Source organism: Herpailurus yagouaroundi, unplaced genomic scaffold, assembly GCF_014898765.1.
Source record: "Herpailurus yagouaroundi ecotype Mexico unplaced genomic scaffold, PumYag 166, whole genome shotgun sequence".
NCBI classification, from domain to species: Eukaryota; Metazoa; Chordata; class Mammalia; order Carnivora; family Felidae; genus Herpailurus; species Herpailurus yagouaroundi.
This window is the reverse complement of record NW_024412407.1, coordinates 2,916,615-2,934,224: the sequence shown is the minus strand read 5'-3', so window position 1 is coordinate 2,934,224 and position 17,610 is coordinate 2,916,615. Positions and strand designations below refer to the sequence as shown.

Sequence of the window (17,610 nt, the reverse complement as noted above, 5' to 3'; positions counted from 1 at the left end):
TTCAAGCCGTGCTTCCCAGGGACCTACTATGTGTCAGTTACCACGAGGGCTATCAAAGTAGAGAAGACGTGCTTTCTGAATCAAGGAGGCTGTACCGACCCCAGTCACTCTACTGTCAGACAGAATGTAGGCAAAGCAGGCGCAGGGAAGGCTTGAAGGGTTCACTCTACTTGTGCTCACCCTGGAAAGATGAGCCAGGCATCCTTGCAGCCTTAGGGGGGGAAACACGTGATCTGCCTGCAAGGACGGGCCCGTGGGACCTTATGGGACATGGGACCCTTCGAGTCTCAGGAATGTGCTGGCCCAAGCCTCCACTTGCCCCTGTGGGATAATGATCCCAGGTGGACTCACAGGGTGGGAGGGGAATTAGGGGCCAAATAGATATGTCTAGGCCTGTGGGGTTGCAAAGGCAGGGGACAGGTTTATTGTGATGCAGGGTCTCCCTGAGATGCTCATTAAAGGAGACAAGTTTCAGCTTTCCTTCTCGGTCTGCCTAGCGGGAGGTTCCCACGCTCATAAATAGCTTTAATAACTTTCTCCTGCCTTTTATGTTGTTGGGAGGCCCGTCGTCTGCCTGATAAAAAGGCAGGGGCACGGACAGGTCTCCAGCGTGAGACCTGTGTGCTTCGGGCCTCTCCATTTTCCCTGCACTGCCCTGCACCGCGGAGGCATGGCCAGCCGTCCCCACCGCATCCGCTCCGGCTACGGGGTCAGGAACTTCAGCTCCTGCTCTGCCGTCCTGCCCAAGCCGTCGGCCCACAGCTGCTCCAGTGCCATGGCCTACCGCGGGGGCAGTCCTGGGGGGCCCGGCTACAGGCGCCTCGGGGGCTTTGGCAGCCGGAGCCTGTGCGCAGTGGGGTCCCCGCGGATGGCGGTGAGCTGTGGATGGCCCCTGCGCAGCGGGGGCAGCTTTGGCTACCGCGTAGGGGGACTTTGTGGACCCAGCCCGCCCTGCATCACCAGCGTGTCGGTCAACGAGAGCCTCCTCACGCCCCTCAACCTGGAGCTTGACCCGAATGCGCAGTGCGTCAAGCACCAGGAGAAGGAGCAGATCAAGTGCCTGAACAACAAGTTTGCTGCCTTCATCGACAAGGTGGGTCTGTGGGCTGCTCCCTGGGGCTGTGGCACAGGAAGGGGCGAGGGACTTGGAGCCCAATGACCAGCCGTCTTCGCGTTCTCTGAGTCCCAGGCCTGCAACCCGTCAGCACGTGGCCTTGGGAGCATGACTGAATCGGGCTCTTGGTTTTCAAATGCTACCAGGAGAGTCAAACGCAACGATGAATGTGAAACCAGACAGAACGGGAAGTTTATTGAGGCGGCTTCCTTGCCCAGCAAGAGCTGCGTGTGTGTCTGTGGCCCCATCTTCGGGATCTCAGCCATCACCCCGTGGGGGGTGGGGGGTGGGTGGGGTGGGATGTCTGCTTAGGTTTGTGTGGAGGTGCCGCCCTCCCCGGGGTGAAAGGATCCAGGATGAGGAGGGGCCAGAAGCTCCTTTCCTGCTCCTTCTAGTAGGAAGGCTGTGAGTTCCCGGGATTTCTGCCCCAGGCGCTTTTCCCCACCCAATGTTACACAGATTAAACACAGTGAGTTGAGAAACTTAAGGGGGCAGCCCCCGGAGGGGCTGTTGGATTGCACTCTTCAGATACTGGGGTCTCTGAGCCTACCTTCTGGTTGGATGCATAGCTCTGGTGTCCTCCAACTCAGTGGCACCCCCTCGGCGAGCCTCTCTGGGGGAAGACAGCCCCTGAAGTCCAGGAGAGGAAAGGGTCCCCTTCTAGGGCCGAGTGCTGTGCACATCTACACCAAGGGTCTTTGTAAGCGGACACACACAAGAGTAACGGTGCATGGAGGCCTTGCTCTCTGCTAAGAGCCACCATCAGAAATAGGCATCTCTGCACGTGAAGGTGCTGTCCATTATTCTTTTTCTTTTTTAATGTTCCTTTATTTTTGAGAGAGCGCCAGCAGGGGAGGGGCAGAGAGAGAAGGGGACAGAGAATCTGAAGCGGGCCCTGCGCTGTCAGCAGCACCCAGACGCAGGGCTCGAACTCACGAACCATGCGATCATGACCTGAGCTGGAGTCAGATGCTCAACCGACTGAGCCACCGGGCGCCCCTGGACACCTACCTACTCTTCACATGCTGCTGGCTCGTCTCTTCCGCCAGCACATCGTGTGGGTCATTCATTATGCAAGGACACCCACCAAGGGCGGTGGGATGAGGTTGAAATCCAGCCCATGCTCGGCTCACCGGGCTGTATGCCCTGGAAGGAGGCTGTGTCTGCCTGGAGTGGCCCCTTTGCCTAATTTGCTTGAAAGCACAGTAAGGTCCCCGAACATGCAAGGACCTTTGCACGTAGCCTTTTGGACAGCACGCAGGTATGCAGTCTCTGTGTGAGCAGTCAGTTCCGGTCCGAGATCCAGATTCTTGCCTGAAATTATTCAGTTATTAAACGTCGGCAACAAATCAGATTTCTATGACACGGTTTGCGGGCCAAGTAAAACGTGCCTGCAGGGCAGAAAGAGCCTGGGGCCCGCCAGGGGACATTGCTGATGCATTTCCACTGCCTCGGTTTACAATGAGGCTCCGGGAGAGTGGGGCACAGGGGCCCGGTTGGTGGCAGAGTCAGGCAGGGGAAGGTGTCCGCATTCCCCGTCCAGGGTCCCTGGGATGGGCTCTCCTGCCCCAGGATCAGAGTGAGGGAGAGTCGTGGTGGGTGCGTTTTTAAATCACTGGCATAAAAATGCCCACAAACTTAGTGGCTTAAAACAATACAAATTTCTTATCTCATGAGGTCAAAACCAAGGTGTTGGCATAGCTGCATTTCTCTCTGGAGGCCCTAGGGGAGACCTGTTTTCAGGGACATGCACGCTTTTGGCAGAATTGCGTTCTGTGTGATGGTAGGACTGAGGTCCCTGTTCCCTTGCTGGCTGGCTGGCTGGCTGGAGCTCCTTCTCAGTTTCTGGAGGCCACTGGCATTCCTTGACTCAGGCTCCTTCTCCCTCCACCTGCAAAGCCGGTGATCGTGGCCAAGGCTGCCTCAGGTTTTAAGTCTCTCCTCCGCCTCTTCCTTCTGTGCACCTCTCCACTCTTCTGCCTTCTGCTTCCACTTTATTTAAAAGCTTTTAAAAAATGTTTATTATTTATTTTTTTGAGAGAAGGAGACAGAGCGCAAGCAGGAGAGGGCAGACAGAGAGGGAGACACAGAATCCGAAGCAGGCTCCGGGCTCTGAGCTGTCAGCAGAGAGCCTGGCACAGGGCTCGAACTCACAAACCGCAAGATTATGACCCGAGTGGAAGTCGGATGCTCAACCGACTGAGCCACTCAGGCGCCCCCTTCCTCTCCCACTTTAAAAGGCCCATTATGACACCTTGGGGCCACCTGGATAATTCCAGATCTCCTGATCTTCAGCGCCATAACCTACATTCCACCTGCAGGGTCCCTTTTGCCACATAACGTAACAGATTCACAGGTCCCAGGGATTAGGACGTGAACATCTTTGAGGAGCCATTTTTGGCCCACCACACACGGTCGAGAGTGTTTTTGCAAGATCAGATGTTATTTCATTCTGTGCAGAATAAATACCGCAAATAAATTGTGTGCTCTAGTGGGAGAGGGGGATAGGGTGAGGGAACATTCCTGGGGGAACAGCCGTGACCTGCACTTTCAGACTTTGCCCAATGATTTGGCCTTTGGGGGAAGGTCACAGCCTGCTGCGGATCAGAGATCATTCCCAAGGGCAGAGAGGGCTCAGGGCTCCCCCTGAGTCTCTTTCCTCCACCCTGGGCGGCAGGTGCGCTTCCTGGAGCAGCAGAACAAGCTTCTGGAGACCAAGTGGCAGTTCTACCAGAACCGCAAGTGCTGCGAGAGCAACCTGGAGCCCCTGTTCGAGGGCTACCTCGAGACGCTGAGGCGGGAGGCCGAGTGCGTGGAGGCCGACAGCGGGAGGCTGGCCTCGGAGCTCAACCACGTGCAGGAGGTGCTGGAGGGCTACAAGAAGAAGTGAGTGCGGCCGGGCTGGGGGTGGTTATGGGTGTGGGGCAGGTCTTGGCTGGGTCCACACCACTCTACCAGAGGTGGGGATGGCCGAAGGTCAGGGCCAGCCCAGGCTACCTCTCTGATGGTTCTGTTTTCTCAGCCTGCTCTATCTGGTCTCAGCTCCCAGCGCTTGTAGCCCCATCCTGGGAAAGGGGGAGAGAACTGGGGAGAAGAGGTACTCCCAGCCTGGGAGGGTAGGACACACATCCAGGGCACACAGTGGCCTAGAGACACAGAGAGAGGAACAACAACGGAATGGGAAGAGAGAGGTCAACAGACTGGAGGAAAGAACTTGGGAACAGTCAGCACTAGGATGTGGGGAGAGGAAAGGTCCCCGGGGAGGTATCTCCAAGATGATCCGGCCAATGCCATTCAAGATAGCCAATAAGCTTGGAGAAGTCGTTTATTCACTCTGTGGATCAATCACCAGGCTCTTGTTCTGCAAGGCTCTGCGATTCAAAGGCCCGCGTCAATCTTCCCTTGTAACCTGACTTGTTTAGGTTGGCCATTGCCTAGTTTAAACTCACCGGGTCACTGACACCTTGCTCCTCTTTCCCTGTTGATAGGGATGGAGAGAAAGGTGATCCTGACATAATCTGTCCTGATCATTCTAATTGGAAGTAACTGGAATTCGGATCTTGGGAGATCGGGTGTTACCATCCAGATGGACCCAGCAATGGGTTTACACTTTCCTTGGGGGGATGCAAATGCAGACACAATTCTGTTTGCAGGTGTCAAGGCCTGTCTCCCAGTCTGGGGGGGTGGGGTGTGAGGGCCAGTAATTACATAGCCCAGAGTTTATAGCAGCCCAAATTACTCTGTCATTAAAAAGTCGTGAAAATCATGCTATGAGGACTCTAGTCATCCCTGTGGGCTGGGCAGGGCTGCCGCAGGAATGACCTCATGGGCAGGCACAAGAGAATGTGCCAGGCGGTGCAGGAGGGCTGTAGAAATGCGCCCCCCCCCCCGCAGTCAGGGCATAATGGGGTGCTTCCAGGATTTCAAGTCCTTGAGTATTGGGGGAAGGGAAGAGAACATCACAGGGATGGTTTCATGGAGCTTTACGTTTTGTACAATTTTCGGGTTGAAAGACACCCCCTGTCCCCTGGAGCATCTCTCTTTCACTCATCCCACAAATATTTCCAGCATGCCTTATTGCACATCAGGCAATGTAGCCCAAGACGCAGAGAGATTAAATGGCTTGCCTGACGTTTTTCAGAAACTTCAGTCCAAGCTTGGACCAGAAACCAGAGGCTTGACCTTCATGTCCAGTGTCCTTTTGGTGGGTTCTTCGTGACTGCAAAATAGAAGTCCACAGAGACCAAGCCTCTTTCCCCAAGGCGCACAGCAAGTCAAGGGCAGAACCAAGGAGTCTTGAACAGCTAGGGCTTGGTTGGCCCACCCAAAGCCCTCATCCCCAAGGGCCTCTCCATCTGTGCTCTCTCTCCTCAGGTATGAAGAAGAAGTGGCCCTCAAGACCACGGCTGAGAATGAGTTTGTGGTGCTGAAGAAGGTGAGTGAGTCCTCCCACATGGGGAAGAGTGAAGTCTTAGATGCTGGACCTCTGAGACTAGCAACTTGCCAACTTTGCGGCAGTCCAGTCGTGGTGGCCAGGCACTCGACTCCTCTGACCAATGGGGGCCACTTGGTTGGCAATGCCCGTATGAGAGGGAGACTGAGTAAGTGACCACTGTGGCTAATCAGCCAGACAGCAGCTCGGTGAGACCTCGGGCCCGAGAGTCAGCTACTTGGATGCTGCCCAGCCTGGGTGCCAAGGACGGCCTGTGGGTGGGGCGCACTCATGGCTCTGTGGCCACCACGTGACATGCTCCATGGGCCGATCTAGCTTAGTAGTAGCAGCCTGGCATTTTGGGCTGTGATATTAGGCTACTCGCTTCAGGAAGGTCTCTAATTCTGGAGGAAAGAGAAAAAAGTCTGTCGAGGTCAGACTTCTCTCTACTCCCTATTTGAGGTGGCCCCATGGATGTTTCTGTGATAGGAGAAGAGTGGGACAGAACATGGCCTCAGGGCCCCCTATAGAGGGCAAAGGTCCAGGGGCCCTGAGTGACCCTTGTTCCACCCTTTCCCATGTGTGTCCACCAGGACATAGACTGTGCCTACCTGCGCAAGGCTGACCTGGAGGCAAATGTGGAGGCGCTAAGGGAGGAGATGGGCTTCCTACAGGCCCTCTATGAGGAGGTGAGTCTCTCCCCTTCTCCAGAAGAGCAAGCGAGGGAGGAGAGGGCAGAGGGTTTTTTGAGTTGTGGGTTGTCTTGGTCCTTTGGCTTTAGAAAGTATTGTCCATCCTTAACTCTTTTAGGACCTAAACATCCTTTCCTTCTGTGATCAGAGGAGATTTTTCTCTTGCTTAGGCTTCCTTTCAAAATGGAAATGGGTGACTCCCTTCCTTTAAAATTATTTGTGGGGCGCCTGGGTGGCTCAGTCCGTTGAGCATCCTCTTGATTTTGGCTCAGGTCATGATGTCATGGTTGTGGGATCGAGTACCACGTCAGGCTCTGACTGGGTGTGGAGCCTGCTTGGGATTCTCTCTCTCCCTCTGCCCCTACCCCATTTGCACACTCTGTCTCTTTTTCTCTCTCTCCCCCCCTCCCAAAAAAAACCCCACACAGATGATTTGAAGGACTGTGATTCATTGCCTATCTACACAGCACAGCATGAAGTGGAGATATGACAATACAGGTGTGGGTATATAGGTGTAATAATATCTTATTAATTCAGGTAGTATGAAAAGTTCATTAGAAAACCCAGGACTCTAAATCTGTCCATTGTCTGGTTGATTAGATTTATGCAGATAGCTAGAGCTGCACTTCTGGAATTCTCCAATTTTATTTCCTAAAGCTTCAGGTGGGGATGGTTTTTTACCTACAGCAATGGGAATCAGAGGGGGATTTGGAGCTGAGGGCACTGGTTGCTGTCTCCTACAGGAAATCTACCTCCTTCAGTCACAAATCTCTGACACCTCGGTGGTCGTCAAAATGGACAACAGCCGGGAGCTCAACATGGACTCGGTGGTGGCCGAGATCAAGGCTCAGTATGACGACATCGCCAGCCGCAGCCGGGCCGAGGCGGAGTCCTGGTACCAAACCAAGGTGAACTGGAGGGCCGAGCTGCCCTTTGGGCAGGGAAGATAGCCAGAACCTGAAGCTTCTCTGGGAAATGCACCCACGCATTCAGAGGGGCTCCATCACAGGCCCAAGCAGAGCAGGGGTAGGAGACAGGACCACTGTAGAACAGCAGGCTGGCTCCTCATAGTGACGACCCAGCACCCCTCCAGCAATGTCACAACCTTTGGCTGGTCCTGAATGTTTGTCTCCCAACCCACAGTGCGAGGAGATGAAGGCCACGGTGAGCCAGCAGGGCGAGAACCTCCGCAGAACCAAGGATGAGCTCAATGAGCTGAACCGCATGATCCAGAGGCTGACGGCAGAGGTGGAGAATGCCAAGCAGCAGGTCAGGGGGCGCTGAGACCTCGCTCGGTGCACCTGCTGTTTCTGATCTGTTCTCATGCTGCTTCTGATCTGTTCTCCTGCTGCTTCTGATCTGTTCTCCTGCTGCTTCTGATCTGCTCTCCTTCTGCTTCTGATCTGCTCTCTGCTTTCCTCCTGCCTTGAGGGGCTGCTGCTGTCTTTGGAGAGGCTTATATTTTAACCACCCGCATCTGAAGGACCGACAAGCACTGTTTGCACAGAGCATTGTGGGGGAGGGTTGGTCTGTCTACCTTCTCTGAATTCTGCTCCTATTTCCCTTCATATCCCTCCAAGGTTTCTTTCCTTTAAACATACCTTAGGCAATGCGGTCTAGTGAAGGTTGTGTTCTGCTGGCTCTCCCCCGACCTCTCCAGATGGATTTGAGGTGCACAGACCTGACCTGGTCCCACACCACTCTGTTCACAGTGCACGCTAGCACCGTCTGTGCACCTCTGTAATTGAACATGGCTTGTCCCTCATTCCATTCCCCACAACCTCTCTGAGTCTCAATTTCTTCATCTGCTTAATGGGAAATAACCATGCCTGTTCTGACACGCTCAGAGTAACTGGAAGCAGATAGGCAACATCTGTGAAAGTGCCTTGTAAACCAACAACGGTAAACAAGTGTAAGATCCTATCACTAATTATTATCAGTCCTGTTCCAGCACTAGCATTTCCTCCCTCTAATGGCTCACTGGGGACTTGAGTTTTACAATAAAATTAAGAGGCACATACGTGGAGGAAGAAAGCTCCAAAGGGCCATTATTTCCCTGCCTAGTTAATTTGCAAGTGGACCATTTGGAATAGAGGTGAAATAGGTTGATGGAGGCCATTGGGGACCCACTAGGCCCCCTTCTCAAGCTTCTCCCCTTCTCCCCTCCCTGACAGCGGTGCAAGCTGGAGGGCGCCGTGGCTGAGGCAGAGCAGCAGGGCGAGGCAGCCCTCGGTGATGCCAAATGCAAGCTGGCGGGGCTGGAGGCCGCCCTTCAGAAGGCCAAGCAGGACATGGCCTGTCTGCTCAAGGAGTACCAGGAGGTGATGAACTCCAAGCTGGGCCTGGACGTGGAGATCGCCACTTACAGAAAGCTGCTGGAGGGCGAGGAGAGCCGGTGAGGACAGGGCTTAGGGTCTCTTCATATCCCCACTCAGGGCTGGAGGACTGCCTCGACAGACTATCATCCTCCAGGCAGAGAGTGTTCAAACTGGGAAAGACTCCAGAAAGACTCTAGAAATCAAGAAGTCTAACCATTTTCCCATTTTCAGATGGGGAAACCGAGGCCTAAAGAGGGGAAGGAACTTGTTCAAGGTGACAGCTAGGTAGTGGCTATGCTAAAATTACCGTCTCTGGTGATCTTTTCCCTCCCACACTGCCCCTCCCGATGCAACTAAGCTCATTCCAAGGCAACTACTTTACCCTGTTGACTGGAAAGGGGTTTCTGCAATCACATCACAGTGGATTGTAAAAGCTGGAATCATTCAGAGGACTTGCTAAAGGCCATTTGACTTGGCGTGTGCAGACAAGGAACCCTATAGTCTCGTGTTCAGGAGCAGCAAATAGAAATGACCAGCACAGGGTCCTTGCTTAGTAGGGATAAGGCAGGGGCAGCATAAATCGGGCTCTGCTGACAGTTTGAGCCAAGAACTGGGGCAAGTGAAGTCAGCAAGGGAAGGAGCAGTGTGGCTATACACCTGGGGTAGTGACGAGCATTTAGCCTGGAGGTAGCCACATCGTTACTGCCTCCTAGCTGGGTCCCAGCACGGGGGAGCAAGCTAGACTGGGGGGGAGGACAGTTGCAGAGAAAGGTTAAGATCACAGGTCGTGAGCCATCCAGACCACCTGGATTCACATCCCAGCTCTACCACTTACTAGCTCTGAACCTCTGGGCCTCAGTGTCCCGATCTGTACAACAGATAATCATAAAACCCAGCACTTTATGCTGTTGCAAGGATTAAATGAGTTAGTGTGAATGGAAATCACCAGTAGGGGCAGGTTACGGTCAGAACAAGAATCTCTCTATCCAGGGTAGCCAGGCAGGGCTGTACCACAGAGAGGCTCCTTACTGACCAGGTTAGCATTAGAAATCTGACGTGTGTCGCCCCCTAGGCAGCTGGCCATGCTGCTGGATTTGTGTCACGCTTGACCAGAGGAGGTAAACTCTTCTGTCCGTTTCCTCAGGACTCCGGGTGAAGCCACCAGATTGATCTCCTTTTACGCTTAAGCCCCTGGCCCACTCATCAACATTCAGTAAGGCACTCGGCATTTGCGCTGTGAAACTTACTTTCATCATCACCATCATCATCACTGATGTATTAAGAACTCAATTCTGTAACGCATGAGGCACTGTCTCCAACACATGAGATTTTACAAGATGGTTGGGTGTATGGAGCTTTGCATATTGTGGCCACTGACCTTTTGACAGATCTTCCCTTCTTGGCATTTAACAAGTGTAATTGGATTACCCAAGTAACCCTCACTGCAGAAAACACAGAAAATGAGAAAACAAAGCAGCCGTAATCACTCAACTTGGTGACAGCTGCTGCTAGCATTGTGGCGCAACAGGCGCCATGATGGGCATTGGCTAGAATCTTCTGGAAGGGCACAGTTCCAAGGCTGTGGCAGGGTCAGATTCACGTGGTGGGAGAGTGAGCCCAAAGCATAGATCCTTGCTGAAAAGCTGTAGTATGTTGAAGTGCTCAGTCGGGCAGAAGGAATCAGACTGGAGATTTACTGGAGGACATGGTTTGAAGCTGGGGGATTAAAAAAAAGAGGGTGATGTAGAAGAGAAAGTGCAGGTGGGCGTGAGGGAGGAGGGACCCACGGCAGTGATATAAATGTCTCATCATCAATGAGATGTTCATAATGTTAGTAGCAAACACAGTGGATTTACTGTGTGCCAGGCTCTACCTGTAGGCACTTTGCAGTGTAGAGCCTGCAACTGTGCTGGAAGGGGGGTATTATCATCCCATTTCATAAACGAGGAAACTGAGGTACAGAAAGGCTAGGTGATTTGTCCAAGGTCACCCAGCTAGTGATCTGGCTCAGCCAGATTTGCGCCCAGGACGCCAGGCCCTTGACCACCATTCCCTCCTGCCCCCTCTGCATGTATCAAGTCAGATAGATATCCGGGATAGCATTTAAGCTCGTGGGATAAAAAAAAAAAAATGGCTCAATTAGCATGCTAGGCAAGCTCTTTCCCACCTGAAGGTGTCCCAGTTAGGCAGTGGCTGTTCCCATCACCTCTTTGGCCATGCTGGAACTTCCAGCCAGGGGACAAGGTGGATAACCCCACTGCACCCCACGTGTACCTTCCGGTACAGCACATTTCCATGGCCGAGAAGCAAACAAGGCATATAAAGCGGCCTTTGGGTCCTGCAACCTAACGTTCCCCTGTCCTTTTGGGGTCCCTGGGAGCAGTGGCGACACTGATGCTCTCTGTGGTAGGTGGGCAACACGTCCCCTCCCCTCAGCCCTGCTCTCTTCACTCAGGATGGACCAGAACAGACGTGCTGCAAGAACAGAGGAACCCCATTCTAAATGTTCACTCTCTCTCTCTCTCTCTCCTGCAGCTTGTGTGAAGGCGTGGGCTCCGTCAATATCTGTAAGTTGGGTGTGTGTGTGGGCATCGTTCTTTTGGGTGTTAATATTGGGTTGCATCTAATCGGTGACTGAATCTCTGTCTGTGGGGCACCGGGCAGGGGAGATGTGAGCTGAGGTCTCTGGGATCTGGACAAATGGATGGTCCAAAATATTTGGTCCCTACGTGGAGCCTTCTGGAATATCCGTGAAGCATAAGTGAATGACTGGGGGAAGTTCTGCCCCGCTGACTGGTTCTGCAAAATTAGCTCAAGTCTTTCAGTTACACACAGGATGCTCTTCAAGTAGCACAATATTTTAATAGGAAGAAACATTTTTGATGTTTATTCTGACCGCTTGGGCCCACTGCAGGCAACTCTTTACCTTGAATAATCCAATGTGTACACAGTCCCTAGGCTAGGTATCTATCTGTTCTCATTTTTCCAGCAACCATGTTTCTAGATGATTCCTTCACTATGACCCATCAGTTTTTGCCCAAAGATTGTATAAACACATCTCAACATTAGTCTGGTTCAAGCAGAGTTATGTGTCCAATTTGCTAACCACACTCCTTCAAGAAGCAGATGGCAATGGCTTTGGATTTGCCGGTAGGTCTAAAGATTCATGATGCTGATCCCTCAGAAACATGAAAGTCAATCATTGGTGGCAAAAGGTTTTGGGTCATGTCGTGTCGGGGATGGAGGAGAATTCTGACCCAGTGTCTCCTCCCACAGGTGTGAGCCGTTCCCAGGGTGGCGTGATCTGCGGTGACCTCAGTGCCACTGTCCCTCGTGGCCCAGGGGTTGTGGCTTCCAGCAGTGGTGCCCTCTGCTCCCCCTCTGTAGTGGGGGCCTGCTCCGGTGTGAGATCCGTGCGGTTTGCCTAGTGGGCAGGGGACTCCGGCGGGTGCCCCCCTCTGATAGGGGCAGGGGTGGGGAGCAGGAGGGGAAAATCATTTCTCTCCCAGACTCCCATGCCTGTTTAGTAATTTCCCCTGGCTGGAACCCAGACTGTATCCCCAGTTTTCTTCCTATTGCAGTTATGATTTACTCTTTGTGTGCAAACCCTGGGTGTTAACATTACTGCCACCTCTGTTAATTCCCCCTTCCCTGTGGTCCAGGAAATGCATGTAAAGGCTTCTTGATATAAGATGCTCAGCCGCTTTCTTCCCCAGCTAGTTTCAGGTTAGCAAACATTTTACTAAGTCTGCTTACTAAGTACTGGCCGTGCGCCAGGCCCTCTGGGCAGGGAGCCAGGTAGAAGAATGGCGATGGGTAGGTGCACCTGTGCTTTGCCCCCGGATGAGGGGCGGGGCATGTCACCTCAGCACTGAGGGAGCAAGTGGGGTCCGGGAGGCCCCTCACACTCTGAGAGATTGTGTGTTCCCAGAGAGACCCCCAGCTATTTGTACATCAGGATGGAAAGATTGACTGAAGCTAACAGCTGAGGGGTTTATGGTTGGCAGTTTGGATTTTTTTTTTTTCTCTTTTTTGTATTTGGGTGATTCCTGTTATGTCTCCTTCTTTCTTTGGGTGTGCGTGATTAAATATCGATGGCAACAAGTTTTCTCCCAGCAAACAAATTAATGCCTGCCTCCTTTGTGGTTTTCCCAGCCCCCTTCAAAGCCTTGACCTTCTCAACGCTTCTGCAAATGTGGTCCACAGACCACCACATACATCAGGGTCACCGGGATGGGGGTGAGGGGTGGTGGGGACTTCTTAAATAAGCACATCCTGGGCTCCATCCAGAACTCTTGAATCCGAAGTTCTAGGGATGAGCCCAGGAATATGAATCTAAACAAGCTCCCAGGTGATTTCTGTAGGAACTAAAGTTGAGAACCATTGGTTTGTGTGCGCAGACAGAAGAAGAAGGTCAGATAATTCTGACCGAGGAGCTGACTTCCTCTCTGATTCTCACAGGATCAGAGTCATCTCTTTGCATTTCTCCTTTGACCTTGCCAAAAGGCCGGAGCCAATCTGAGTCACCCAGGCCTGGGTGGGGTGGAGGGAAAGCTAGAAGAGGGGAGGAGACAGGAGCCTTTATCCACAGGCACCTGCTAAGTGGCACACAGCGTATGTATTTCATTCATGGGTCATGTACATCGTTTGATAGATAAGGAGGGTAAGGCCCAAAGAAGTGAAGCAACTTTACTAAGGTCACACAGCTAGTCCAGCATTCAAACTGAGGTTCAGGGAATGTCAAAGTTCATATTCATATTGCAATACTCCACTGTCTTACCCCCAGTTGTTCCTTCAGACTAAGCGTCTTGGCTTATCGCAACACTCCTGGAGGAGGCATTCTAACTGATCCTACTTGCTAGTCAGACCCTTCAGAAATAAGACACGAAGATGACTTAAAGGAACCCCCTGGAACCATCTGTAGGAACAACTCGCATAGTCTTCTCTCCAAGAATCTTGGACAGATCTTATTATGGGGCAGTTAATAACAGGCTAATTATGTGGGGACCCAGAAATAAAATCCAGACCTCTGGTTAGAGGACATTTTCCCTGACGGCCTGAACGGGGCACTTGATTGGGGAACTTTGTCTCTGGCCTCTTCCTGAACTGACAGTCCCCAACAAGTCCCACCTGGGGAAGTCTGTTTGGAGTCCCTTCTGATGCAAGGGATGTCCCCCTGATGACGTGGAGAGAGGGGTTTCTGATGGACAAGTTTCTTTCATTTGATTTATAGGAAGAATTCTACTTCCTCCACTTTATTTTATTTGGGATTAAAAAAAAAAAAGATTTAAATACAGCCTGACCGGGCAGAAGATATTTTGCCATAAAGAATATACACTTGAGGGGCGCCTGGGTGGCGCAGTCGGTTAAGCGTCCGACTTCAGCCAGGTCACGATCTCGCGGTCCGTGAGTTCGAGCCCCGCGTCGGGCTCTGGGCTGATGGCTCGGAGCCTGGAGCCTGTTTCCGATTCTGTGTCTCCCTCTCTCTCTGCCCCTCGCCCGTTCATGCTCTGTCTCTCTCTGTCCCAAAAATAAATAAACGTTGAAAAAAAAATTAAAAAAAAAAAAAAGAATATACACTTGATCTTAAGACATAGAAAAACCTTGGAGCAGTTCTCTGGGCAACGCAGTCCTTCTAATGCCTTCAGAGTCTGTCCTCTGGGACACACGTGGGCCCCGGAGAGGACCAAGATCTTTCTTAGTACATATATATGCTCCCCTAGCCTCTGCCTCCTGGCCTTGGAGCGTCCCGCAGGGGCTGCCCCCTGGCACACCACGGTCTGGGGCCCACCAAGTTTGAGTGGAGGTAAAATCAGGTTCAAAGGGCCACTAGATCTGCTCTGAGGAGGAAAAGGAGTCCCAAGTGGCAGAACAGGGGTGTCCCAAGTGGTGGAGGCCTGTGTACACATTTTCGCGTCCCTGGTGTTTTCTCCACTGAAAAAACATTTTTTTTAATGTTTACTTAAACATTAGAGAGAGACAGAGTGTGAGTGGGGGAGGGGCAGAGAGAGCCGGAGACACAGAATCCGAAGCAGGCTCCAGGCTCTGAGCTGTCAGCACAGAGCTCAAGGTGGGGCTTGAACCCACGAACCGCGAGATCATGATCTGAGCCAAAGTCGGGCCCTTAACCGACAGAGCCACCCAGATGCCCCTGTTTTCTCCGTTTTTAATGCGAAAGCTCATTCTTCTGAGTGCTGCCTCTATCCCGCTCCATCCCCTGGCTTGCCACCTCCCACCTCTCACCGCCCCCATCCAACAGCGCCAGGAGAGGAAGAGTGGGCCTGTTGGGGGACCCTTTGGTTTTTGAACAAAGTGGGAGTGGGCAGGGATCTCCAGGGGGCCCAAAGGGGGTGTGGTGAGGGTTGGAGGAGGGGCAGCAAAGTGGTGTGAGGCACTTGTGAACTCAGCCTCTCCCCAGGGCAAGTCTCCCGACCCCAAGAGAGCAGAACCTCGTTAGATGTCCTCGCTGCTCTAGTTTACAACGAACAAAACACTCAATACAGTGTCTTCTAAGAGTCCACGTTCCCAGAGCGTGGCAGTGGCATGCAGATGCGGACAGGGGGTAATTCCCCGATAGCCATTCCCAGTGTCCATTACAAAGACTGATACACTTAGCCATTTCCTTGATCACGTGGTGAATTTACATATCTCACTGTGCGTCCGTTCAGGTGAATGATAGCACTCATCTGTATTTCCTGGGATCCCAAAGACCGAAAGCAGGGAAGTTGGAGATACTGGGCTGGTGGAAGGAACTGACCTGGGAGTGAGTGTTGTGAGGCTGGTGCAAGGGGAGGGTGTTTGAGACTGGGCAGAGGAGAGCGTGTGGCCTCAGAGAGCAAAGGAGAAACGCCAAAGCCCAAACTGACTGACTTTTTTGGAAAGGACTATAATCCATACTTCCATCTTCCTTTGGAGACTCTTGTATTTGGGGGGGGGGGGCATTGACTATTTGAATAAGAGTAGAATACAAACAGAAGGTCTGATTTTGGAGTTTCGAGGGGGAAAGGAGCCCAGGAAAGAACTCTGGAATCACCTACATGGGCCAACTTTATTGTTTGGGCCACTCCCTCTGGAATTTACCTGATCTCTTGATTTCAGACCACTTGACTTCTCCTTAAAAAAATTTTTTTGGGGGGTGCCTGGGTAGCTCAGTCAGTTAAGCATCTGTCTTTGGCTCAGGTCATGATCTCAGGGTTCATGGGTTCAAGTCCCACATCGGGCTCTTCACTGACAGCGCGGAGCCTGCTTCTGATCCTGTCTCCGTCTCTCTCTGCCCCTCCCACCTTCTCTCTCTCTCTCTCTCTCTCTCTCTCAAAAATAAAATAAACATTTAAAAGAGTTTCTTAATTTTTTTTCTAATAATCCTTTGATTATATCCTTTGCTTTGTTCTTTTATCAGGATAGGGCTATGGGAGCCACAGAATCCTTTGAACTAGAGGAGTTTGCTCGGCATTTTTGCTGTTGGCTGCAAGGGAAGGCTGGGGTGGGGAGGGGAGGTTTCATTCTTATAAGCACCGGCAGCTCTGGCCGGCTGAGTCAGTTGACTGGTCTTTGCACACAAAGCACAGAAACTTATTAAAAAGTTTGTTAATATCTCCTAGTTTGTGGCTGTTTGACTTTTTCAGTGCATAATGTCCTATTTTGGGGCTAATCAGATTTGGCACCTTGGTTATGCTTGGCCCAGACCTATGGTAACATCAAGGTGTTTTCCCCAAGCACAGACTCACTCGGGTAACCCAGAACCACAGGAGCTAACAGGATCAGAGAGGGCTCGTCGCACAGACCCCCGGGGCTGATGCAAAAAGCATGGGGGCCACTTCCTGCCCGATGTCTCACTGAGACACGGCGGAGTTCACACTCAGGTTTTGATTTTCGGGCCCTGAGTTTTCACCTTTCCTGTGGATGAATGATGTGCCCTACATTGAACGTTGCCCTGTTGTGGTTCTGAGCATGCCCTTGAGGCCCAGGGAGGTGAGTGCAAGGAGGGAGGCCAGTGGGAAACTTGGAGGAGGCCTGCCCAGTGTCAGCGGGCAAACTTCAGATGGCAGCAGCCTGAGCACTCAGAAGGGGCCGGCCGCCTGCTCAGTGGATCTGCAACCCTTTGGGTCTGAAGTGAGCATTCGTCAGAGCACACAGAGCCTCAACTTCTCCTCCCAGGGAAAGACTGGGGGGTGGAGGAGCAGAGGGACTGGCAGGTGGGTATGGTGATAGCCAATCTGTTTTCCTAATGGCGACATGGAAGTGAGTCCACATGGCTTCTGCTCTACCAGCTGCCTGAGTTCATCCAACCATCCCTGGCCTGACATATCCTGGAGCCCCATCCTGGGACTTAGTTGGGGGTCAGAGCTAGGAGGAGATCCTTCCTGCCCTCAAGGAACTTTTGATCCAGTCTCCAGATACACGCAGTGACCTCCCTGGCCCTGAGTCACAAAGTCAGAACCAGACATCCTCGGAGTGGGAGACGGTGTGGGGCAGGGGGAGGAGGGTGGTGTGTGGGGGATGGAGGGTAGAAAGGGCGAGCGCAGAGAGCACTGGGCAAAGGGAGGAGAGGTGTGGGATGGCCTCTGTGTCCAGGCAGGACGGTCCGGGGTGGCTTAGAGGGTGGGCTTGTCTCTGTGGGATGGAGCTGGCATCTGGGAAGATTAGCACTGGGAAGGGCCAGGTTGCCCAGGGCTGAGCAGCAGGTGTGGAAAGGGGAGATAGAGGGAGCCTGCGCTTAGCATAAGGATCACAAATGCATGCTGGGAAGTGGTCTGAACCAGGTGGCGGGAGGTGAGAACAATGAATTTGGGGTGGGATTCTGGCTGCTGGGGGGCCTGGTGGGTGGGGGCAGAGAGCAAAAGGCCAAGGGGGGAGCTGGAGCTGGGGTCCAGGCCTGACTGGACTGAGGAGGAATGAGCTGGAATCAGGCTGTGGAAGTGGAGGAGAAGAGGCAAAATCACTGGAGGGCTAGGGAAACGTTGCTCTGGGGCTGGAAAGGATTGGCCCCCTGGAGACCGGGCTGTCTCACGGGTGGGGGTGGGGCGGAGTCACTGTCATTCGCAAGACTACATA

At 52.7% G+C, this 17,610-nt stretch overlaps 1 protein-coding gene across 1 annotated transcript; it reads left to right on the top strand.

Moving 5' to 3' along the window:
- Positions 1 to 574: 574 nt before the first annotated feature.
- LOC121038535 (keratin, type II cuticular Hb5-like) lies at positions 575 to 12,680 on the top strand. The gene is made up of 9 exons (XM_040488046.1): positions 575 to 1,093; positions 3,792 to 4,000; positions 5,489 to 5,549; positions 6,140 to 6,235; positions 6,982 to 7,146; positions 7,382 to 7,507; positions 8,413 to 8,633; positions 11,092 to 11,123; positions 11,833 to 12,680. The coding sequence occupies exons 1-9, from the start codon at positions 671 to 673 to the stop codon at positions 11,982 to 11,984; spliced, it is 1,485 nt and encodes a 494-aa protein (XP_040343980.1). The 5' UTR covers positions 575 to 670; the 3' UTR covers positions 11,985 to 12,680.
- Positions 12,681 to 17,610: the final 4,930 nt, after the last annotated feature.

Bases quoted from the DNA above. Each gene is read 5' to 3' on its own strand.
- LOC121038535 (XM_040488046.1), top strand. From the start codon at position 671: ATGGCCAGCCGTCCCCACCGCATCCGCTCCGGCTACGGGGTCAGGAAC. The intron at 1,094-3,791 runs GTGGGTCTGTGG...CCTGGGCGGCAG, and splicing joins TTGCTGCCTTCATCGACAAG to GTGCGCTTCCTGGAGCAGCA. The intron at 8,634-11,091 runs GTGAGGACAGGG...TCTCTCCTGCAG, and splicing joins CTGGAGGGCGAGGAGAGCCG to CTTGTGTGAAGGCGTGGGCT.